This window comes from Sminthopsis crassicaudata, chromosome 3 (assembly GCF_048593235.1).
Source record: "Sminthopsis crassicaudata isolate SCR6 chromosome 3, ASM4859323v1, whole genome shotgun sequence".
Taxonomy (NCBI): Eukaryota; Metazoa; Chordata; class Mammalia; order Dasyuromorphia; family Dasyuridae; genus Sminthopsis; species Sminthopsis crassicaudata.
Genome location: NC_133619.1, coordinates 594,149,181 through 594,171,927, shown reverse-complemented (window position 1 = coordinate 594,171,927; position 22,747 = coordinate 594,149,181). Strand labels below are relative to the sequence as shown.

The following is a 22,747-nucleotide window of genomic DNA, read 5'->3' as shown; positions in this document are numbered from 1 at the left end:
TCACCCTTGCTCTGTCTCTTGGGCTTGGAGGACAGCATTTTATAATGTTTTATCATTAATTATTAGTTATGAATGAGACCCGATGCCAGAGCCGAGAGCGCAGACTCTGTGCCTGGCACAGTGAGCTGTGAGACCCTGTGGACTCTGCGCCTCTGGGGGTCTTCAGTCAGGGGCCACTTACGGGTGTATTGTTCTTACGTGGGCCATGCTAGCAGGCTTCCAGTGTCCTCCCGGGCTGATGAACCCCTCTGTGTGTCTTTCAGGGACAGCCTGGCCTGCCTGGTGTGCAAGGTCCCCCTGGGCTCAAAGGTTTGCAGGTAATTGGGGGCTGGGGGATTGAGGGGGCAAAGAGGGAGTAAGGAGGACAAAGCCCCCAGAAGGAATGAGGGAAGCCGAGGAGAGCAGCATGGGAGAGGCCGAATGGAGGTTGGAGAAAAATATGGAGAACTGTTGGGATGAGAGCTGGGGAAGAAGAATAAAAGGAGAGGAGATCCAGGGAGAGAGAGAAGGATGGGAGGGGGGGAGGAGGAGCATCTGAGACCACAGTCTCTTCTGTCCTCTTCAGGGTGATCCAGGGCCTCCAGGGCTGTCGGTCCAAGGTCCACCGGTGAGTTCCTCTTCCCATTCCCTTGTATTTCCTGCCAGACTCCCAGCCCTTGTTCCTCCCCCCACCAGAGTCCCAGACAGAGGCCTGACCCCTTGGCTTCTCATGGACAGAACTCTGGGACTTCCAAACTGGGCTCTGCATTCCTGGGTGTCTTTGTCCTCTTAGGGTCCCTGGGAGTCCTTTTGAATTAAAGTTAGGAGAGGTGATAGTTTAATGGCAGCTTTAATACAAAGGAAGGATCGCCTGGATTTAGGGTCAAAAGCTTGGGTTCCAATCCCATTACCTACAGATGCTCTTAAAAGCATTTCTTTTCCTCTTGCACCTCTGAAGCCTCCCCAGATATCTTGGGGTTTTCATCTAGATTTATTTCTTATGGATCAGGCTGTAAGCCAAAATAAGTCTAATTCTAATTGGCCGCCAGTAGATCCTAGGCCAAGCCTTATTTGGTCATTGTTAGGGTCCTGATGGACTCAGACCAAATGGATATAGTAATCCTTACTGCTTTGGTCAGGAACTCTGAGGATCTTCCCCTCCCAGATTCGTTCGTTTCCTTAGATTTTCCCTTTTTCGGACCAGGTTGCCTCAGTTGCTCCCCAGCCTTAATCACTGAATGGGGGCAGCCTCAGTCAAACTGAGCTCTGTGGAAGAGCTTAGCTTAAAAAGGCTGAGGGCTCCCAGGGCATCCAGGGCCACCTCCAGTCGTCCTGATCCAACTCTGGCCTCTGGACCCTGGCTCTGGAGGGAAAGTGAGGCAGGGGACCTTGCCTAGTCCTTCTGCACTGAGATCCCAGCTCACTGGCATCCCCTCCCTGCCAGATGGTCCTCTTCCAGAAGGAAGGACAACAGTCGCCTCTGTGAGCCATTTAGCACCTGAGTGAACTGGGCAAGTCACCTGAAACACGAAGGGGTTGGGCTCCATGGCCTCTGAGGTCCCTCCCAGCTTGACTTCTCTGCCCCGGCTAGGACTCTGGTCCACAAGGCGGGTGGTCTGGGCTCCTTCTGGGTAGTAATCTCTACTCTCTGGTCCACAGGGAGAGGCCGGTGATCAGGGTTTGCCGGGCACCATGGTACGTCTGTCCCAGGGGCCTGGGAGGCAGGGGAGGGCCCCTTTCAGAGGCGCAGTGTGACTCTCTGTTTCCACAGGGACCTCCAGGACCTCGGGGCCCACCCGGCTATGCTGGAGAGAAAGGCGCCAAGGTGAGCCACTGGTCGATACTTGGGGCCCTTCACTGGCCGGGAGGCTCCCATGAGGCGCTTCCAGTTTCAGGCTCAGTTTCTTCATCTGTAAAATGAGTAGGGGGATTAAGGCCCCCTCCTCAGGGCCCTGTGCCCTGAGAGTCCCCTTGCAGCAATGTGATTCTGGGGGAGCGGTTCCTTGGGGCAATAATACTCGCCCTTCCTGACTCCATGTGGTTTAAGGGGAGGCTTTTCTAAATGTGTAACAGCAGCATGGCCCAGTGGGCAGTGGGCAGACCTTGGAATGAAGAAGGCAGGGCCCTGAGCCCCGCTCTAGACACATACTTGGCCCTCTCTCTGGACAAAATGCTTAACCTCGGCTCCCAGGCAACTCTTGAGATGCAAGACCAGGGATGGGTTGGCACTCTCCTCCTCCAGAAATGTGCCACACTGATGTGAACACAGGGGTCTGGACTAATATTAATAATAATGGCCCGCTAACATAATAGTGAAAAGTCATTGTGATTAGTGACTAATTGTTAATCACAGTAGCATCTCCTCTGCATGGAGCAGCCTTGCATCTGGAGCTTTGGTTAGCACAGAGGAACTCAAGACTTTTGGGCCAGCCCCCCAAGCCACAGGGCCGCCTTCACCCCAGGACTCCATGGCAGGCGCCATGATTTGTCCAAGAGCTCAGCCGGTTTGGTTGCAAGCTTGGTCCCTGCTAGGAAATTCTCCTGGGGGCAGTCACTGGTGCACGTGCTCTGACAGCCGCAGCCAGGGCAGATGGCACAGGAGCCCAGGGGCTCCCGGGAGAGGGGCGGATGCCTGTGGGGACAGCGTCCGGGATTACACGCCTGATTGGATCCTTCCTACTTATGTGCTTTAATGATGTGGGAACAGATTGTGATTTGGCTCTCCCTTTTAAAAAAGGAAGGGAAGGAAGGAAGGAAAGGAAGGAGGGAGGGAGGGAAGGAGGAAGGGAGAGAGGAAGGGAGGAAAGAAAGGAAGGAGGGAAGAGGGAGGGAGGAAGGAAAAAGGGAGGGAGGGAGGGAAAGGAGGGAGGGCTGGCTCTCTGGTTATTCTGGCTGGCCTCCCTTGGAGGAGATCATGAGCCCCTCCCATCTGGCTTCAAGCCCCAGCCCCAGGTTTAGGCTCCCGTCATCAGTCTGAGGAGGCATGGCTGGCAGGTGGAGGGCTTCCCCCCGGGTCATGGCTGCCTCCTCGGGGTCACCTTTAAGGGTCAGGGAAGGGACACATGGCCCTTCTCTGGAGCACTGAGAGGCCAGTATGTGTTGGGGCAGGACTCGAACCCAGAGCTTGGTGGGTTCTCCCTCCTGGGCTGCACTGCCTGTCTCCAGTGGCCACAGAAGCTGTCCTTATGAGGCGCACTTAAGGGCTGTAGGGTTGTCCCCTGAACTTGAACCTTTTTTTCCTCCTTTCCTCCAGGGTTCTGCTGGGGTGAAAGGAGCTGTGGGAGCCCCAGGCCCCGCGGGCCTCAGTGTCACCGGCCCCCCGGTAAGAGCACAGCCCCCAGTCCCAGGGCAGCATCAGATTGTCCTGCAGCTGGGTTGGAGGGAGCCCCTGGTGATGGGACTGATCAAAGCCCTAAAGCCCCTGCCTGGAGGGGTGCGGGTGGGGGTGGGGGGCAGACACACTCACAGCCCCTGGTCTCCTGCCCTCCTCCCCCACAGCTGTAACTTTAAGCACAAATGAGGCTCCGAGCTTGGGGCCCCCAGCCTCCGGGGTCGGGCACCCTTTAGGACTTTCCCTGCCTGGTCCCTGCCAGCCCCAAACACGGCTCTCCTCCTCAGCCAAACTAACCCTGGTGAGACACCAGCCACGAGGCCAGAAGGCCTGGGTTCAAATGCTGACTTGGCCTGTGTGACCCTGGGCAGATCAGTGAGGTTGTCGGGATCACTTGGTCCTGGAGAACGTGTTAAGTGAATCAGGCCCGGGCCAGGCCAGAACAGAGGCCCTGGCCCCCAGTGACTCCCTGGCGCTGGGAGAAGTCTGTCAGTGCTCAAGTCCATCGGGGACACCCAGAGCAGACAGACCCCAGAGAGGGCCCGGGAGCCCAAGCGAGGCTCCTGCAGGAAAGCAACACCAGAGCCGAGTCCTGGAAGAAGCCAGCCGGGGGCAGGGTGGGAGGGCGAGCACCGGGGTGGGCCCAGGCCATAGAGAGGCAGGAGGAAGGCCGGGACCAGGGGGAAGACAGAAAGCTAATGGGTTTGTGCATGGAGGCCCTGGAGGGAAGCAAGGGCCACAAGTGTGGAGAGGCAGAGGGAGCTGGAGTCCCGGGAGGAGGTGAGCAGGGTGGAGAAGACAGATGGCAAGTCTGACCCTCCTGGGTCTCTTCTGTGCAAGGAAGAGTGTTGGGCTAACCCCCGAGATCTCTCTCAGCCCTGGTGAGGTCATCAGCTCTCATGAAGAATGGAGGAAGAAAAAGAAAACAAAAGGATGCTTCTGAGAGCCAGGGCCTCCCCTGCCTCCCCAAGTCCTTGGGTTCTCTCGGGGCTTTGTTCAGTCTCCACTCTGTCCACAAGGCCTTTCCTGACCTCCCCTACGGTCACCGGCATTTTGTGTGTCCTTGTCCCGAAGTCGTGGGCCTCCAGGGCTGGCACACAGGAGGTGCTTAATAAGTGTCTATAGGATCATAGATTCCGACTGCAAGGGGCCCTGGAGGCCATCCTGTCTCAGGTTTGTTTTACAAATGAGGCAAAGGAGATAGTGACAGGACGAGTGCCTGAAGCAGCATTCGAACCCGAGCCTTCCTGGTGCCAGGGCCAGCTCTCTGTCCGCTACATTGCCCTGTGTGTGACTGAAGCCTTGGAGACTCTCAGTCCAGATGGAGCAAAGTGCCTTGGGGAGGCCTCTGGGGAGGAGGAGAGGCAGGGCCCTCGGAGCCCAGCCCTGACTGGTGGGACCCCCACCCAGGCACACCCCCCACCCTCAAAGCCTCAGCCTTCTCACGCCCTCCGCCCACCCCGATGGGGGGCACCTTTCCAACCCCGGGGCGCCCGTGACCTTTTCTTCTCCTTTTGTCATGGGAGGAGGGAGACTCCCAGAGCAGCCTCAGCACCTTCTTCCTGTCCTTCCTCTCCAGGGCCGGGACGGGGCTCAGGGGCAGCCAGGGCTGCCGGGGGCCAGTGGAACGCCGGTGAGTAGCTCCCCTAGGGTCAGAGCTGGGGCTGGGCTGCTCCCTCCCTCTCGGCTGCTTACTGTGCTCTGTTTGTTTCTCCAGGGAGAAAAGGGAGCACGTGGAGAAAAGGTGAGTGCTCCTGGGCCATCTAGGGCCCCCAGAACTGTCTGAGCGCCACAGCCCCCTGCCATCTGTCTGTCCGTCTGTGTGTGTCTCTGTCTGTCCCTATGTCGTCGTCTCGGTTTCTGTTTGTGTCTGTCTCTTTCTGCTCTCTCTGTGTGAGTATTCCTATCTTTGTGTCTGTGTTTCTATGTCTGTCTGTGTTTCTATGTCCGTCTGTGTTTCTATGTCTGTTTCTGTCTTTGTTTTTGTCTTTCTGTGCCTCTGTGTCTGTGTCTGACTTTCCCTGTCTGTTTTCTGTCTGTCTGTATCTGTGTCTTTCTGTGTCAGTGTCCCTCTCTGTCTGTGTCTGTCCATGTCTTTGTTTCTGTCTGTCTGTCTTTGTTTTTGTCTGTGTTTGTTTGTTTCTGTCTGTGTCTGTTTCTATATTTGTGTGTCTGTTTCTGTCTGTCTGTATCTATGTCTGTCTCTGTTTCTGTCTGTCTGTATCTATGTCTGTCTCTGTTTCTGTCTGTCTATATCTCTGTGTCTGTATCTGTGTCTAGGTCTGTTTCTGTCTCTGTGTCTGTCTTTATTTCTGTCTGTGTCTTTGTGTCTGTCTGTTTCTGTCTCTGTTTTGTCTATGTCTGTCTGTGTCTGTCTGCGCTGTCTGTCTATGTCTGTCTGTGTCTGTGTGTCTGTCTGTGTCTGTCTGTCTATATCTGTCTGTGTCTGTGTCCGTCTCTCTGCTGTCTGTATCGGTGTCTCTGTCTATCTCTGTCTGTCTCTGTTTCTGTCTGTCTGTGTCCATGTCTGTGTCTTGTCTCTTACTTCTGTCTATCTGTCTATGTCTGTCTATCTGTCTCTGAGTCTGTCTGTCTGTCTGTCACTCACACTCACAGGTACACACAGGTACCCTTTCCTGGCTTTGCCACAGCTGGGTGGCCCCACCTTCAGGGCTGGAAGACCTGGCCTCTGACAAACACTTCTTAGTTTTATATTGGTGGACGAGGCTCTTCCCCCGCTTAGGCGGTGCCTCAGTCTCCTCATCTGTAAAATGGGGATGGTTGTACCTCCTGCCTCACCTGTGAACTCTAAAGGGCTTGATAAGTGCAGGCTATTCTTGCCTTTAAGGAAGGAGAGCCATAGTGACCGGGCGGCCCATGATCATCCTCCCCTCCCACCTCCATGTTTGGTTGAATGCCTCACCTGGTTCCTTCCAGCATGGGGGAGGGGGGCTGATAACAGGGATGGGATCCTTGGGAGACACAGCTTCCTGCCCATCCCTGCAGCCTGGGGGGGAGGGGCACCTGGTGGTACTGGGCTGGAGGGCCCGCTTCTGGGCATGAGTGGGTGGGGGAGCTGTGAGTGGTCAGGGATGGGGGAGGGTGGCGGAGGAAAAGGGCTCACAGTATACCAGAGGGAGGGAGGCTGGGGGCTGGGCAGAAAGGAGTCTGGCTATCAGAGTCCTGGGATTCCCAGGACGGGAGACTTCATCCGGCCCCAGGCCTCCCCTTTCCCCGACTCCCTGTGACTTCTCTTCTCTTTTCAGGGTGACCCAGGGGAGTGCTCCTGCCCCCCCGGTTCCCGAGGAGAAGCTATCTTCTCCGGCATGCCGGTAAGTGCTGCCCCCCTGGCCCGGGGGAGCAGCCCGGCCGCCCGCCTCACCCCTGCTGTGCCCGCTGTGCCAAGGGGTCAGTGGGGCTTTGCGCTCAAGCCAGCGGCCTCCCTCCGCACCCCCACCCCGGCCTCCTGCTTGGTGTGTCGATGTCTCCTATAACCTCTGCCCTTCTTTTGCGACCCCCTCCCCCCACCAGGGTGCTCCAGGACTTTGGATCGGCAGCTCTTGGCAGCCGGGCCCTCAGGTGTGTGCCCCTCCCTGCCTCTCGTCCCGCCGGCCCTGAGCTTCCCGCCCTCGTTCGGCCCTGGCCGAGCCGGCTCTGAGCCTCCCTTCTCTCTTGTAGGGCCCCCCGGGAGTCCCCGGACCTCCAGGACCTCCTGGAATGCCCGGACGGCAGGTGAGGACGGAAAACCAGGGTGGGTGGGCTGGGGCTGCCCAGGGAGGGGCCGCTGCCTCCTTCCCGCCGTTTGTCGAGTCCTAGTTTCTGTCGCTAGAAGATGTGGGGGTCTCTAGGGCCAAACCACGCCCCCTGTGACTGCTGAGGACATGAGGTAGCCCACAAATAGTCAGAGGTCTAGGGAGGACCCTAGCCCAGCACACCAGGACATCCCAGGGCTGTGTGAAGTGTTCACAGTGAGGAAGATCCCACAAACATCACATGGGTGCCATTTTACAGATGAGGAAACAAAGGCCCATAAGAGCCTAGCAATGCCCGAGACCAGTCAGTCAGGGACCCCGCTCTGGGAGGAGCCCAGTGCTCCCCAGGAGCACTAAAGGAGGCAGCTGTGCTCTTCCCACTAGGCCTCAATTTCCTTGCTTTGAAAAAGAAATTGGCCTTGCTCTCTTTGGGAGGTTCCAGCTCTGAATTCTGTAGTCCCACAATCCCCAGGGGTTCATTCGTAGCCAGCTCTCTGGCTCCTGATCCGAGCGCCCTCAGTGACTCGGATCCCTAGCTCTGCTCCTCCCCTTCTGCGTTGTTCCTGAAGTCCCCCTGGGTTCAGTCCCAGCTGGGAGCCCCACCGGCAGCTTAGCTGGGCCCACACCATCCAAACCGGGTACCAGAGGCCCCTTCCCTGAGGCCCCTGGGGCATCTGTCACTCCCCTAGTCCATGTGGGAAGAACCAGACTCGGGGGCTAAATGACCTGCTGGGTCACAGCTAGAGCAGGGGAGTCCGGCTGTGCCTCTCAGTGCTCCCTGTCCCACCCCACCAAGGTCCCTGCTTTGGGATGGCGCAGGAAGGACACAACCACATGCTTGAGATAACACAGGAACAGTCATTGAGTCTGTCCAGGGTGCTGCCGTAAGGTTTATGGGGACAGCGAGGCGGGGAGCTGTCATTCTGTAGATGAGGAGACCGAGGACTTAGCTGGGAGTGCACAGGTGGCCTGTGGAGAGAGAGCCCAAGGGCGGCGGGTACGGGGGAGGTGGCCGAGGAGCACGGCCAGTGTGGCCGGGCCGGACTGAATGCGAAGGGAAGTCTGGCCGGGGCGGGATCCTCGGATCTGCAGGTAAATGAGGAGCCACAGGAATCTGTTGAGTTGGAAATCTGCTCTAGGAAAATAAGTGGGGGAGCTCTGTGGAGAGTGGGTTGGAGCAGGGAAAGACTGAGGCAGGGAGGCCAGTGAGGAGGCTGTTGAAATGATCCAGGCGAGAAGTGAGAGAATGATTCATGGAGACAGTTGGATAGTCAGTCAGTTAATGTTTCCCTACCATTTGCCTGGACTAAGCACGGAGATGCAAAGAGGGCAAAAGACAGTTTCTGTTCTCAAGGAGCTCAGTCTAATGGGGGAGACAGTGTGAAAACCACCTTGTACAAACATAGGGACAAGTGAAAACAGGAGAAACTGGGAATTAGTAAGGGGGGGGGGTCAGAAAGGCTGCTTGTGCAAGGCTAGAATTCGGCAGACGCCAGAAAAACCAGGAGGCAGAGATGAGGAGGGGAAGGGTTGCAATATGGGGGGATGGCCAGTATCTGGAGGTGGGGGTGGAGTATCTTATTGGAGGAATGGCCAGGAGACGTGTCGCCGGACTGCCAAGTGTGTGGTGAAGGGGGAAGGGAGAAAAGAGGGGAGGAAGGGGAGAGGGGTGAAGGGCTCCTGCCAAGGAGAAGACTTTTATTTGAGCTTGGAGGTGATAGGGAGCCGTTAGTTTATTGAGCTGGTGGGGACCAGGGGGTGGGGATAACATGATTAGGAGAGCTGTGCTTTATAAAGCATGATCACTTGAGAGCTTAGTGGAGGATGGGCTGAAGTAGGGAGAGGCCTGCAGAGACTGACCAACAGCTCTCAAAATAGCCAGGAGTTCTCCAGCTCAGCAGCCTCCGAACTGGGACCCGTAGGATGACTCACTCTACGTCCATTCCTAGTGAGAAGTAGTCTGAGAAGATGGGGCCATCACCCTGTACCCCAAAGGACTTTGGACCCCGTTTGTTTGGAGGGAAACTGATTGTGGGAGTGAATGGGCCCCAGCAAAATACTCCTCGGCGTCTGGGTGGGTAAAAATTGGCCCGATGTTAATCTCTGCTATTGTGCCCTGGTGACCAATTCTGTACCTCGGGCATGGCACCAGACTTGGGCTTTAGTTCATCTTCAGCCCCACAGAACCTGGATTTCCCTCACAGTTTCTGGCCACTGCGTAACAAGTGCTCTAGGCTTCGGTCTCTAAAATTTCAGCATTGGTCTGCTAAAGCCCCTTTCTATTCAGGGACCCCCAACCCGCTTTTCAAAAGATTCCTTTCACAAAAGAGCAGGGAAACGATGAGGTCCCGAGTGGTGGGTGTGGTGGGCAGAGAAAAACTGAAGCATTGATAAAATTGTTCCGGGGGCAGGCAGGAAGGAGGCTCCGTTAGGGGCCAGTTTAGTTCTGGGGTCCCACCCTCTGTGCAGGCAATCCAAGCAGCAGTCCAAGTTGTGTCAAGTCCCTGAGGCTAAATTTCCCATGTAAAACGGCTTATGGCCCCTGCAATGGGCGCTGAACTGCCTCAGGTCAGTCTGCCCCAACTCTGTCTCAGGGTGTCTTTCCCCTCACTCCTCCCCCTCTCCTCAAGCCCCTGGCTTATGGTGTCTCTCCAGCTAAGGGCACCCACACTGGGGCGCCCCCCCATGGGTAATTGTGCATTCCCCTGAGGAGCTTGTCTTCCACACGCTCTCCCACCTCTATTTCGTATTTACCATCCTGGTGTCCACTGCACCCCTCATTTTGTCCGTGCCCTCTTTTCCTACATAAGTCTACCTCCCCCCCAATAGTCCAAATGTGGGGGTAGAGATGAGAAGGGCTGTGGAAGCACAAGGACAAGTCTGGCAGCGGAGGGTCTCAGAGAGGGCCAGACTTGGAGGCCACGGAGCTGCTGGAGGATGGGGAGGAAGGTGACGGAGTGTGCTGAGTCTGAGCTGTCACCAGAGCCTGGGGGTGTCCATGGAACCACGGGAGCTGGTGAGGCCCCTGAGGAACCTTGTAGAGAGGGGAGGCGTGAGCCCAGAGGCCGGCCCATGAGGGACCACGTCATAAAGCGCCCTCTGCCTCAAAGGGCTGCGGTCAGAGAGCAGGGAACCAGGGGAGAGCAGGGAACCAGGGGAGAGCAACGGACAGAGGAGGGAGGGCGATCCGCAGGGTCTGAGAGAAAGGGCCTTGGGCCTCGGCCTCTGGGGACCTGGGAGCACTCTCTGACCCGGGAGCACGCTGCTGAGCGGAGAAGTCAGGGGAGACCGCCTTTGTCTGGGAAAGGCGGACCTTGAGGCCAGTACTGTTTTGTTTTTTAAGATGGAGGAAGGGAGCATGGGTGGACTTGTAGAGAAGGAACCGGCAGATGGAAAGATAGAAATTAAGGAGAAAGAAGATGGCCGGGGAGACAACTGGCTGGAAAAGGGGGTGGACGGGGACTGGGGGTATATGTATGCAAGTCACCTGACCTCCCAGACTGTTTTCTCTGCTGTTACTTGGGGACGATGAGAATCAGAGGGAATAGTGCACACGGAACGCTTTGTAAGCCTTAAGAAGCTGTATAAATGTGAACCATTGTTGTCTGTTGTTGGAGATGTTGCAAAAGCTAGGGCCTCGGAGGGGGTGTGGAGAGCAAGGGCCAAGGACTAACCTTGGGGCGGTGGCTTGGAGGAAGGTGGCCTGGGAGGCTCAGGAAGCCAGGGCGTTTGTGTAGGAAGCAGAACGAGGCTGGAAGGACCAGCGATGCCCTGGGTGTCAGGGATGCTCCGACCCCCTCTGTCCTCGCTGGGCTCCCCTCCCCGCAGCAGGCCCGGGGCGGTCCCAGGTTTTGGACCCTGCTTCTGACACTGGCTTCTGCCGGGCCTTTGGCTGTTTCCTCCCTTGTGAAAGGGGGACTGGGAGTGGAGAAGCTTTTCTCTGAGGTCAGAGAGGCCAGAGTGTGGCCTGAGGCCCTGAACGGGGAGCCTTCGGAGCCTTAGTCTCCTCATTTGTCAAATGGGATCGCTTGTCCTCCCCCCTTCGCAGGGCTCTGCTAGCCAGAATGCGCTTATGTTTGAGGTCGGTTTTGTGAATTTCTCAAGGGCACAGATTCTGTCTTTCCAAGAGACATGTTTTCTCCAGGGCCCTCAGTGTCTGGGCGTAATCGGCACTTAATAAATGCTTGTTGAATGAATGAATGCATGAATAAGGGAGTGAACGAATGAAGTGGCCCCGCCTGGAAAGATCCCCAAGCTCCCTTCTGTCTGGGTCTGTCTGGTCACCACGTGTCCACCTGCCAAGTATTTGGAGACTCTCGGGAGCTGGGTCTGTGCCAGGAATGAGCCCAAGCAGCAGCCCTTCCGGGGTCCCCAAGGTAGACCGGGCGGTGGTAAAGAAGATGGAATCTCCCCTGGGCTCGGGCTCTGCCTGGAGATAAGAATAATGAGGGGAAGAGAAGAGACAGAGAGAATGCTGGGCAGGGAAGGAGGGGGCAGAGAAAAAAGAGGAAGGGAGGGAGAGAGGAGGAAGGAAGATGGATGGAGGGAAGGAAGGAAAGAAGGAAGAGAGGGAGGGAGAGAAGGAAAGAAGGAAGAGAAGGAAAGAGGAAGGAAAGAAGAAAGGAATGAAGGAAAGGAAAAGAAGGAAGGAAGGAGGGAGCTGGAAGTAGGTAAGCAGGGCACTGGAAGAGAAAGATCTGTTTAAACTGCATCCAATTCCTATCTCTACCTCACTTCGAGATGTCCGAAGCATACATCTCCACCACCGATCTGCAGGTGATTGTCCCCACTTTCCCACTCTAACCCCCGGCTCAACGTCCCCTTTTATCGTTGGCTCTAGGGAATCCCTGGCCACAATGGCCTGCCGGGCCTGCCCGGGCCTGCCGGAGACTTGGTAAGTACAAGGCCCGGCTCCACGTCCGTGTCTCCCCCGCCCCCAGCTGAGCTGTTGGGGTCTGCTCCCTCTTCTTTCCCTCTCTCAGTGTGGGGCTGTCTCTGGTTTTTAATTCCCCTCCCCCATCTGGACCAGGAGCGGGGATGAAGGCTCAGAGGGCCGGAGCCGCTTTCTCTTTTCCAGTGTTTCTCTCTCCCCCTCCCTGGCTGCTGCTCCTGGCCCCCTCCCTCCCCCCAGCCCGGCCCTGAGCCCCTGGTCTGTGTCTCCCCTCCAGGGCCCCCTCTCAGCAGAGGCTGAAAGACACATCCTGAAGGTAAGAGCTTGGATAGGCTGGAAGGGGGGAGTAGGGTCTGTGATCGGTCCTGGTGTGGTGGTGCAGACAGTTTCGGGGGGCTTGTGGCCCGAGATTCCTACACGAGCCCCGGAGAGCTGAGGGTCTGGCACTGCGCCTAGACATCACACATGTGTTGGTATCATGGGCAGAATGAATCACATTGAGGGGGCTTACGCTTCAAGAACAATCCCGCCTGCGTGACCCCTGAGACCCCTCCCAACTCGGAGCGTTTATAAACCATGATTCACCAGATGGCTGTTAATGCTGCCAGGGCCCAAGATGAGGGGGCAGAACTGCCCTTCCAGCTCCCAAATACCTTCTAAATACTCTTCTAAAAGCTTGGCAAGGAGGGTCTTCCCCAAGTGTGAGCTGGCTGGAAGCCCTGGGAGGACCCCCTGATCTGAGATGGGTGAGGGTCCCTTCCCCTGGCGCTCCCGCCGTCTCTGGACCTGTCCTGGGAGCCCTTCCAGCAGGCGGCTGTGATCCATGAGCCGCATTAATTAGCCTTTGGAGTGGCCGTCACCCTCTGGCTCATATTGGGCCTTCGGGCACTTCACCTCCCAAGGAATCGTTCTCCGGTTCCATCCCGTCCCCCTTTCTTCATTTATGCAATGAGGTGTGTTGGGGAAAAAGGAAATGCAGAGTTTACATCCATCTTACTGACTTCTTAATGGAGACTCTCGGGCAGGTTCAGAGGAACAAGGTTGAATGCCTTGGCAGACGCCTCTCTAGGGAAGAGAAGGCAGCCATGGGGCCGTTCTTGGGAGAGCTGCGGCTTGGCGGGCCTCGGGAGCCCCCTCCCACGGCGGGCCTGGGTCAGACACGTGGAGGGATTTCTTCACGGTGGGATCACTCCCCACCGGCGGCAGCCGCACTGTTCGAGCCATCACCGGATAGCGGCTCTCTCAGGGAAGGGGAGCGGGCGCCCCAAGGAGATCCCCGAAGAGCTCTGAGGTCTCCAGGCCCTCACCCGGCTCCCCGGGGCCTTTCAGACCCTGTGTCTCTGCCGTAGGAGGGTTCTGGGCTCTGGCCTTGGCCAGCTCATTCTGGCAAAGGAGCTTGGGTTCCGGGTGGTGGAGCTTCCTTCCCTCACCGTGCATATCCCATGCCCACCCGAAGCCCCTCAGAACTGAGAGAAGCTAGTGCCCGGGTCCGTGCCAAGGCAGAGTGGGGGGGCCTGCCCTGAGCAGCGGGGCGGGGGATGTGCTGGGCAGAGGACGCCTGAGCTCAGGGCTTGGGGGAGGGGCCATGGTCCCAGCTGCTGATGAGCCCATGGCCTTCCTCTCCTCTCCCTGGCCCAGAACATCTGTGGGGACTGTGCGCAGGCTCAGACGGGCCTTCCAACCCCGAGCCTGATGAAGGGAGAGAAGGGCGACCAGGGCACCCCCGGCGTTCCAGGCCTCGACAACTGTGCCCGGGTAAGGGACTGGGTGTTGGGCGGCTCCGGGGCCGGGGCCTGCTCTCCCCCCCCCCCCCCCACTAACGCCTCTGATTCCCTTCCCCAGTGCTTCCTAGAACGGGACCGTCCGCGAGCCGAGGAGGCCCCCGTGAGTAAAGCTCCGTTCCCTTCCCTAGGGGGTCCATCCGTGGCTCCCCTCCCTGCCTCCTGGGCCCCCCCGGGGACTGTCCCTCCATTCTCTATGTCTCTGTTCCATCCCCAGGGAAACGGAGAGGGGGACCCAGGATGTGCTGGGAGCCCAGGCCAGCCCGGCCCTCCAGGCCTTCCAGGACAGAGAGGAGAAGAGGTAACCGTGCTGCTGATGGTGGTGGGATACACCTGACAGCCCCTCAGCCAGAGGAGTCTCTTAACAGCATCACAACATAGGCTGGGCAAGGAGGCTTTTTTTTTTCCTGAGACTGGGGTTAAGTGACTTGCCCAGGGTCACACAGCTAGGACGTGTTAAGTGTCTGAGGCCAGATTTGAACTCGGGTCCTCCTGACTCCAGGCCTGGTGCTCTGTCTACTGCGCCACCTAGCTGCTCCTAGAGTAAGGATCCTTCACCCCGATTTGTGGACAAGGGAAATGAGGTTCAGAGAGGGCAGTGACCGCCGGTGCTGCAAGCTCAGAAGTTTAGCAGCTGGATTCAAACCCAGGACTGGGAGTCCTGATTCCTTGGGGATCACCCCGGCCACTTATTTCCTTGACTCAACGGGTAGAAGGCTCCTGGAGAACCCTGCTGCACCGCCCTCTGCTGGGATAGGAGCCAGCCTGAGAAGCGGCCGTGCCTGGCAGTCTGGGTCTCCCGCCTCCTGATCAGGGACTAGGGCCTGGCCTAGGTGCTCCCTGGAGCCCAGGAGGCCGCCTCTTCTTTACTACCACCAAAGCCATCGGAGCCAGGCGGGCAGATTGTCCCTGGCAGAGCTCCCTCCCAGCCCTTAGTGACATCAGGGTCCGCGGGCCTTGTCTCTGCCTGCTCTCCCCAGCAGAGCCCGATGGGGGCCCCGAATCCTCTGACCCCGCTTCTTCTCTCTGTTGCCTTCTCTTGCAGGGCCCGCCCGGGATGAGAGGTTCCCCAGGACTTCCGGGGCCTGTTGTAAGTGTCTGCAGTCTCTACTTGGGGTGCTGGCTTGGGGACTGAGGGGGCTTCTGAGAGTGAGGGAGTAGGCAGCCCCAACCCAGGTTCCACAGTCTCTGGCAAGCAGGGAGGCCGCCTCCTCCGCGTCTTCCCGGGCCTGCATGCCAGCTTTGCTTCCTGGGCCCCGCTGGGCCGGGAGCTTCCCAAGCCCCCTCCCTGAGAGCAGTCCCTGCCCGGCCCTTTGGCGGCAGGCCTGAGTGATCTAGAGCGTCCTTTTCCCCCTTGGATCATGGGGCTAGAGCTGACAGGGTGCTTGGAGATCCCTGAGTCCGGCAGGAGGAGGCGGGCTCTTAGGCCGAGCCCCAGAGGCCCGCTGCGGTGAGCCACCGAGCCAGCCGCCGAGCCAGCCTCCAACCCAGAGCCCTTGGAGGCCCTGGAGGGACATCTGCGGAAGAGGCCTGAGAGGCCCTGAGCCTGGAGGCCAGGGGGAGGCCCAGCAGCTTCCAAAGGCAGAGGGGGCCATTGCCGGGACTCCCACCATGGACAAGGCAAAGGCTTCAGCTGCAAGGAGAGCCGTGCTGGAGCTACAGGAAGGGTTTCTGGGCCCGGATACAGTGGGATGGAGGGTTTCTGGGCCTGGACACAGCGGGGCGGAGGGAGGGCCTCTGCGGCTCCTGCTCTAGTCCCTGCTGTCCCGCCCTCCCAGCCTGGCCTCCCCTCCACAATGCTGGGCCTGTGAGATGTGACACACCTGTTTCTCCCCTCAGGGCCCCCCAGGTTTCCCTGGCGCTGTTGGTTCCCCCGGATTACCTGTAAGAACCTAGAGCTGCTCGCGTCCCCCACCCCAGCTCTCTGTGGTTCCTGTTGGTCTCCCCCCGCCCCTCCCAGCTTAGTCCCCGGCACCCCCGTGTTTCTTGTTGTTCCGTCTCAGGCACAGTAGCTAAGGACGATGGGCGCCCGTCTCTGACAGCCTGCAGGGATGTTTCCAGCTCCATTGTTCCTTCTTGACATGGGTCCCCTCATGTCTTTTCCACCCTCCTCTTCATCATCCCTCACCCCCTTCCCCCATCCATCCCCCGATTCTCACCTTCTGACCCACCCCTCGAGGGCCATCTCCCCTGCCTGCCCTTCCCTCCCTCCTCCCCCCCTTCCATCTTCCTCCTTCTCTCTTTGGTCTGGACGTCTTTGTTCCAGTGGCTCTTGGGAGACTTCCTGGACTCTGGCAGATTTGCCAAGGCGCTCTCATTTCTTGTGACTGGGGCATGGGCCTCCCCACCCCTGGCCTTTTCCACAGTCCTGAGAGGACCTCACGGAGGGCCTCCCTCCCCTCTCTGCATCTGGCCCCCTCCCCCCTTCTTCCTCCCCGGTCCCGGCGGTGTCAGGCTGGGGGCCACAGACCCATTGAGTTTCTGGAACTTTCCGGGATGTGGGCTCCCCACACCTGGCACCTGCCGGGGGTCGTTAATTGCTCTGCCTCCATCAGCCCCAGTGTGTTTGAGCCTGCCCTCCCCGCCTGCCAGTCACAGATGCTAACCCACTTGTGCTTGTCCGGCTCCACACAGCTCCATGTCCGCAGGGGCAGCCTGGCCCTCCCCCAGGGAGCCGGCATGGGCAGTCCGGAAGGGGGCGCCCCCCCCTTGCTGCAGTTCCATCCGCCCTCGGGTCTCCGTCCCGGTGAGAAGTCTCCGGCTTCCACCTCGTGTCTTTGTGCTTGCTTGGGTGAAGGGCCCGTCTCCCTGTCTGGCCTCCATCCGTGTCGTGTCGTCGTCCTGTCGTGTGCAGATGTGTGGGCACCTCAGGGCGCGGGGAGGGCGGAGGGAGGGGCGCCTTCGGCGGCTAGAGGCAGTGCCCTTGGCAGGGCTGGTGGGGGCAAGACACCCACTTTGGTGCCCCCCTTCCCTCAGAAACGGTCGGGGGCTGCTCCCAAGGGAGCCCGCCTGCCTTTCCCTGTGCTCTGTTCTGAGAATGGAGCCCGGGGCATGTGGGATGGGACTGGTAAGTACCGGGCACAGGCTGGAGGGAACGAGAGGGTCATTCGAATGGGCCGCTTGCAGCCGTTTGGCTGGAGGAGGAAGCAGCTTCCGGTCGCCCAGGAGGGGGTTCTCCCACTGATGGTCACTGCCTAAGGGGAGCTCCTTGAGGAGAGCCGGCCCTCTGGAGGAGGATGCTTCTGAGAGCCACCTCTTGTCAGGGAGGAGATGTTGCTTGAGTCACTTTTCTCATGTGAACAATGACTATTCCTCCAATTACCCAAACTTCTAAGGCAGAGGCTGTATCGGTGATAGTTCCCCTCTCAGGCCCCAATATAGGCCCTTTGCCTGGGCAGGTGGTATTGAGGTTCCCCGCTCCAGGACACTGTCACCCCTTGGACAGAACCCTTGGAAGTCACTTAGAAAAGTGTCCCCCAATGGCTTGTTGAGGGAGAGGGGTCAGGCGGTGAGTGAGGAAAGGCTGGCTGTGCCTCCAGACAGACAAGATTTTGGCCATTATGTCCTCCCACCCCCAAGGGAGGGACAGGAAGAGGAGGCAAACGGCCCACAAGCCCGACTGAACTGTTAAAGGGGCTTTGGCCCGGCCCTCCGTGGGTGTCCCCTTCCTCTGCTCCCACCACGGAGGACAGTTTTGTTTCTAGAACACTTCACAGTTCACAGACCATTTGGTGAGGTACGAAGCGTGATAACATTTGTAACGGTGAAGATGGAGACCCGCAGAGTTGAAGCGCCCTGCCCAGAGTCAGGGCCAAGCATGGCCCCAGCCCGGTGCGCCCTGCGGGACTCTCCCCCCCCCCCCCCATTGTCACAGATCTCCCGGGTCTGGCCCCGAGCCTAGTGAGCACAGGCAGGCCTGACAGACTGGGGAGCATAATTATAGGAGCCACATGTGTCAGGAGCCAACAGATGTCTGGCCCTGCGGTCCCCGACATCTTCCATTTTGTGGATAAGAAACTGGGTCATCCCTCCTGACCGGAAAACATTACACAGAATCTGGCTGACCAGGATTCTGATCCGGGACTCGGGAATGGGAAGCTACAACATGTGGGCACGTGCCAGCATGAGCCGTGGGCCGAGAGTGGGGGGGGAAGGGAGGGGGGAGAGCCCCTCCCCAGAAGCTTCCGTTCTTTTTGAAGGGTCTCCAGGGAGAACGCGGTCTCACCGGGCTGACCGGAGACAAGGGGGAGCCGGTAAGTTGAGGGACACGGCGTCCGGCTTGGTTCTGGGAACAGCAGGCAGGGGCCAAAAGGGAGAAGGGAGTGCTCGGCCACGGGGCCTCCTCAGCAGAGATGGCCGGCGGGCCAGACTGACTGGGATGGAATTGAACAGGATGTCGAGGTCTGGACCGAGGGGCACAGAGGCAGCTCTGCCAGGGCAGGATGGGGGAAACGTGGCTGGGCTAGTCTCCAGGGGAAGACGAGGACGTCCTAGCAAATGAATAAATGAACCAAAAGCTTGTATTAAAGGCTTCCTGCGTGCCGGCACCTTGCTAGGTGCTGGAGACGGAAGTACAAAAGCTTACGTTCTACCAGGAAGCAGCCCCGTGAGGGCCGCCGTGGTCAGAGGAGAGAGGTCTGGCTGGGGGCAGCGCTGTAGGACGGACCCTAAGGTCGGGGGGCAAGAGCCAGGTGTGTGCGGCCTGGAGAAGAGGGGAGGGAGGGGGACACAATCACCGCTTTGTCATGTGGCAAAATGACTAGATGTGTTTCACTTGGCCCCAAAAGTCAGGACTAGAGCAACTGGTGAAAGTTGCAACATGGCAGATTAGAGTTTGCTGCCTCCCAATGAGCTGCTTCAGTGTGGAGGAGGCTGCTGCTTTCCCCGTCATCAGAGCTGGATGACCCCCTTGTTGGGGAGGGAGAGAGGGCCCCCAGCTTGAAAGGGCCCAGCTCATCTGGAATAGAGCTTCAGGGAACAGGTCATTACGGGCCTGGGGACCAAGGCCCCCAATTCCAAGAAACAAAGTCACCAACTGTGCTGACCTCCCTTTCCCCCTCACGCCACACGGGCATATGGGGCAGTGTGATGGACTGATTGTTCCCGTAGCTTCTCCTCTGAAGACCAGGGAGTTAGGGGGAGGTGAAGAGGAATGGGAGTGTGAGAGCATGAGGGGACAGGGAGGTAGAAGGGATCCAAGGGATGGGGAGACTTAATTGCCTGTGAGCTGGTCTCCGACAGGAACCGGGGGGCTCAGCAGGAGAGAGGGCAGTGCTGGCAATGGGCAGTAGGGGGGGCTTGCAGCCCCATCCCTCCATCCTGGCTCCTTTTGCATTGCCTTGCAATTGGGAAGGGGCAGATTCCCGAGGGTGGGAAGGGGCAGATTCCCGAGGCTGGGAAGGGGCAGATTCCCGAGGCTGGGAAGGGGCAGATTCCCGAGGCTGCGAAGGGGCAGATTCCCGAGGCTGGGAAGGGGCAGATTCCGGAGCCTCACAACCTGCTCTCCACACACACACAAGCTCTACCTTCCACCCTAGAATTCTTCCAGCAGCCACCTCCACCCACCCAGAACTGTCTCTAGCCTAGTTCCCAGGGATGGAGCCAATCTGGAACTCCTTCTGAGTCCTGTTAATTAAGTCCTGCTGCCTGGCAGGCTGGCGGGGCGGGCATGGGCAGAGCAGGAGAAGTCAGTCCAGGAGGACGAGGATGGAGGCAGAAGCACCGAGCCCGAGGCCTGGGTTAGGGGAGCGGGGCCAAGATTTGGCACGCTCGTGCCAGCGGGCTTCAGAAGTCCTGGTTTTGGCTCTGCCTTTGGCGGCCGGGGGTTCGGAGCTGAGCCTGGATTGGGGAAGAAGCTGCTGCATCATCTCTGCTTTCCTTTGCAGGGCCCACCAGGACAACCAGGCTACCCAGGTGCCATGGGGCCTCCGGGACTGCCTGTGAGTACGGGAGGGGGCGGGCGCCTCAGTCACCGGGCTCAGGGGGCCTGAAAGACGGGCAGGGAGGGGGCAAAGGAGAACAGGCGTGGCCGGGCCAAGGGCCGCGGAAAGGACGGGCAGAGACAGGCTTTGGAGATCCCTGCCCTGGATCAGGGGATGGCCGCCAAGCCTGCCTTCGTGCTCCCCACACTTGCCTCCATCTGGTTCCCCTCCTGCCCTTCTGCCTGCAACCGTCCCCCTTAACTTCACGGTGTATTGATCCCAGGCAAGGCTGTGTGTCCCGCCCCACTTCCGCGCCATCCCGGCGGCCCTGAGAGCAGCCAGGCCTGCAGCGGGGTCCTGCCAGGCTGGAGCCCATCTCCGAAAGGCCGACGTCAGCCTGGGCCGCCAGTCTGGGCAGACATTCAACACACACACACACACACACACACACACACACACACACACACACAAATGTAAACATTCATTCAGCGAAGGTACAAGCACTCATTCTGCGCAGTGCTGCTGGGCTGGGAGAATTGGGAAGTTTATATAAGACCCAATCCCTGCCCCCCTGGACCTAAGCAGCAGTAATATGGGCATCAGAGAGAATGCATCCTTAATGCTCTGGGAGGCCGGGGGAAAGCGCATCCCCGACAGTTTGCAGAGCAGAGGGGTGGGCATTTGAATTGGGTTTTGAAAGGATGAGGAGGGTTGTTGTGGGGGGAAAGGACATTCCCGCTATTAGGAGCAGCTTGGCAGGAAAGTTCAGGGAACATTGTGGAGGGCCTTGAATGCCAGGCAACAGGAATCTGTGCTGCTGGGGGAAGGGAGAGGAGGTCACTGATGCGCCGGATTCGCAGAGGCAGATTTGAGGGTGATTGGGACGGAACTGGATGTGGGGGAGGAGGAGGAGGAGGCAGAGCTCTCACCCTGTGCAACCTCGGGCGGGGTCTGACAGGGGGGCCAGAGCTGGGGTGGGCCCCACTCTCCGCTCCCACCAGCAGCCTGCTCCAGCGCCTTCTGCTTCAGGGCCAGGCTGCGCACCAGGTGCCTTCTCCACCTCTCCTAGGACAGTCTGAGGGGACACGGGGCTAATATGGGTTTTTCCACCTATTTGCCCAGGGCATCAAGGGAGAGCGTGGCTACACGGGTCCCGCCGGAGAGAAGGGAGAGTCGGTGAGTCACTTTGGAAGGGCTGCGTTGCCCCCCCCATACACTGGAAGATCTTTCTGGCAGAAGAGGCGATGGTGACGCGCTCTGCACACCTCCTGCCACACCCTGGTCCCCCTTTGGCGAGGGAGCAGCGCTGAGAGGAGAAGTGGCATTCACAGAAACTAGAACTCAGAACTGAGGACCTCCAAGGAAAACAGCACGATAGGGCGGGCCCAGGCTTCTGGGGCCTGTTTGCCCCCGATTCTGCCCCTCACAACCTGTGCGCCTGTAAGACCAGGGGGTGGGACTCGACTGACAGATGAAAAATCAGCTCCCTCCCTCAGAGCAAGGAAGCCATTCATCTCGGGTCCCCAGATTAGCCCAGAGCCAGGCCCCCCCAATCCTCCTGACTCCCAGGGCAGGAGCTCCACAGAGGCGGCTCTACTTCCCAGACGCCTCCCTCCCCTCTGTCCCACAAAGCAGAGCTGGCTCCCTGTGGGTCCCGGCCCGGGTCCTCCCTTTGCTCTCTCCGGGCCTGTCTGTCAGGAGGGCTTTGGGCCCTTCCAGCTCTAGTGATTGAGGATCCTACCTCCCAGGGAAGTCTCCCCTTCACTCTGGTCTCCAGGACCATGTGCATCCTCTTCCTCCACTGACTCCCTCAGAACTCAACCAGGCCACTGCAGGGCAGGGTGATCTTGCGGTGGTTCCTGGGTCTCCTCTCCTGGGGCTCCCCAAAGCTCTAAGCTTTGGAGACTGCGCAGCTCCCTGGGCTCACACTGCAGACCAGTCAGGGGGGTTCGTCCTGTTCTTCTGGGCCTACCTGGAGGGCCTGTAAACAGCTTCTCTGCTCCTTAGCCCCCCTGCAATCCTGCTGGCTTACTGAGCTTCTCTCCAGGCAAGCAGGGCCTCTGGTCATGTTTCCCTTCCTTATTCAAGCAGAATTGGCATGAGTCCTTCCTCTCCCTGGTCACCACGAACCCTCCGTCAGGTCCGGCAAGGCTGCCCTGTCCACCTCGCCCAGCTCCTGGCAGTTTTGGACAGTCACCCACTCAATTCTGCCCCCATGCCTGAATCTTCAAGGTCATTCATTGTTTTTTTCTCTGTTTCTAGGGTCCACCAGGAGCTGAAGGTCTTCCGGGCCCCATGGGCCCTGCAGTGAGTGTGGGAAAGGTCTCAGGGTGGCTGGTAGAAAGGTCCTGATTTGTCTGCACAGTCCTTTCTGTATGCAGTACTGGGTACTACTTGGGGTCTGAGAGACAAAGGTGCCAGTTTTGTTTTCTGTGGGTGACAGGGTCCCCGAGGAGAAAGAGGAGCCCAAGGTGGTGCTGGTGAGAAAGGAGACCAGGTGAGTGGGAAGGGAAAAAGAATGTGGGGGGGGGGGAAGGAAGGAGGGAGAAAAAGAAAATGAGAGACAGAGATAGAAACAGAAAGAAGGCAGATAGAGAGACAGAGAGAGATAGAGTGAGAGAGAGAGAATTGAGAGAATAGAGAGGGAAAAGAAATAAAAAAGAGAAAAAGACAAGAATGAGAAATAGAGCAGAAAGAGAGGAAATGAGAGCAGGAGAGGGAGAGGGAGAGGGAGAGGAGAGAGAGAGAGAGAGAGAGAGAGAGAGAGAGAGAGAGAGAGAGAGAGAGAGAGAGAGAGAGAGAGAGAGAGAGAGAGAGAGAGAGAGAGAGAGAGAGAGAGAGAGAGACAGAGAGAGAGAGAGAAACAGAGAGAGAGAGAGAAACAGAGAGAGAGAGAGAAACAGAGAGAGAGAAACAGAGAGAGAGAAACAGAGAGAGAGAGAGAGAACAGAGAGAGAGAAACAGAGAGAGAGAGAGAGAGAGACGAGAGAGAGAGAGAGAGAGAGAGAGAGAGAGAGAGAGAGAGAGAGAGAGAGACAGAGAGAGAGAGAGAGAGAGAAACAGAGAGAGAGAGAGAAACAGAGAGAAGAGAG

General features: G+C 58.4%; 1 protein-coding gene across 1 annotated transcript in view; it reads left to right on the top strand.

Moving 5' to 3' along the window:
* COL16A1 (collagen type XVI alpha 1 chain) overlaps positions 1-22,747 on the top strand; it is a 68,820-nt gene that overhangs the window by 28,196 nt on the left and 17,877 nt on the right. The window contains 22 exon segments of the mRNA XM_074305319.1: positions 264-317; positions 566-607; positions 1,639-1,674; positions 1,751-1,804; positions 3,233-3,301; positions 4,890-4,943; positions 5,028-5,054; positions 6,577-6,642; positions 6,842-6,889; positions 6,989-7,042; positions 11,903-11,956; positions 12,231-12,269; positions 13,592-13,708; positions 13,796-13,837; positions 13,952-14,035; positions 14,780-14,824; positions 15,574-15,618; positions 17,934-17,987; positions 19,620-19,673; positions 20,778-20,831; positions 21,918-21,962; positions 22,099-22,152. Of these exon segments, the coding sequence (XP_074161420.1) occupies positions 264-317; positions 566-607; positions 1,639-1,674; positions 1,751-1,804; positions 3,233-3,301; positions 4,890-4,943; positions 5,028-5,054; positions 6,577-6,642; positions 6,842-6,889; positions 6,989-7,042; positions 11,903-11,956; positions 12,231-12,269; positions 13,592-13,708; positions 13,796-13,837; positions 13,952-14,035; positions 14,780-14,824; positions 15,574-15,618; positions 17,934-17,987; positions 19,620-19,673; positions 20,778-20,831; positions 21,918-21,962; positions 22,099-22,152 (1,191 nt within the window).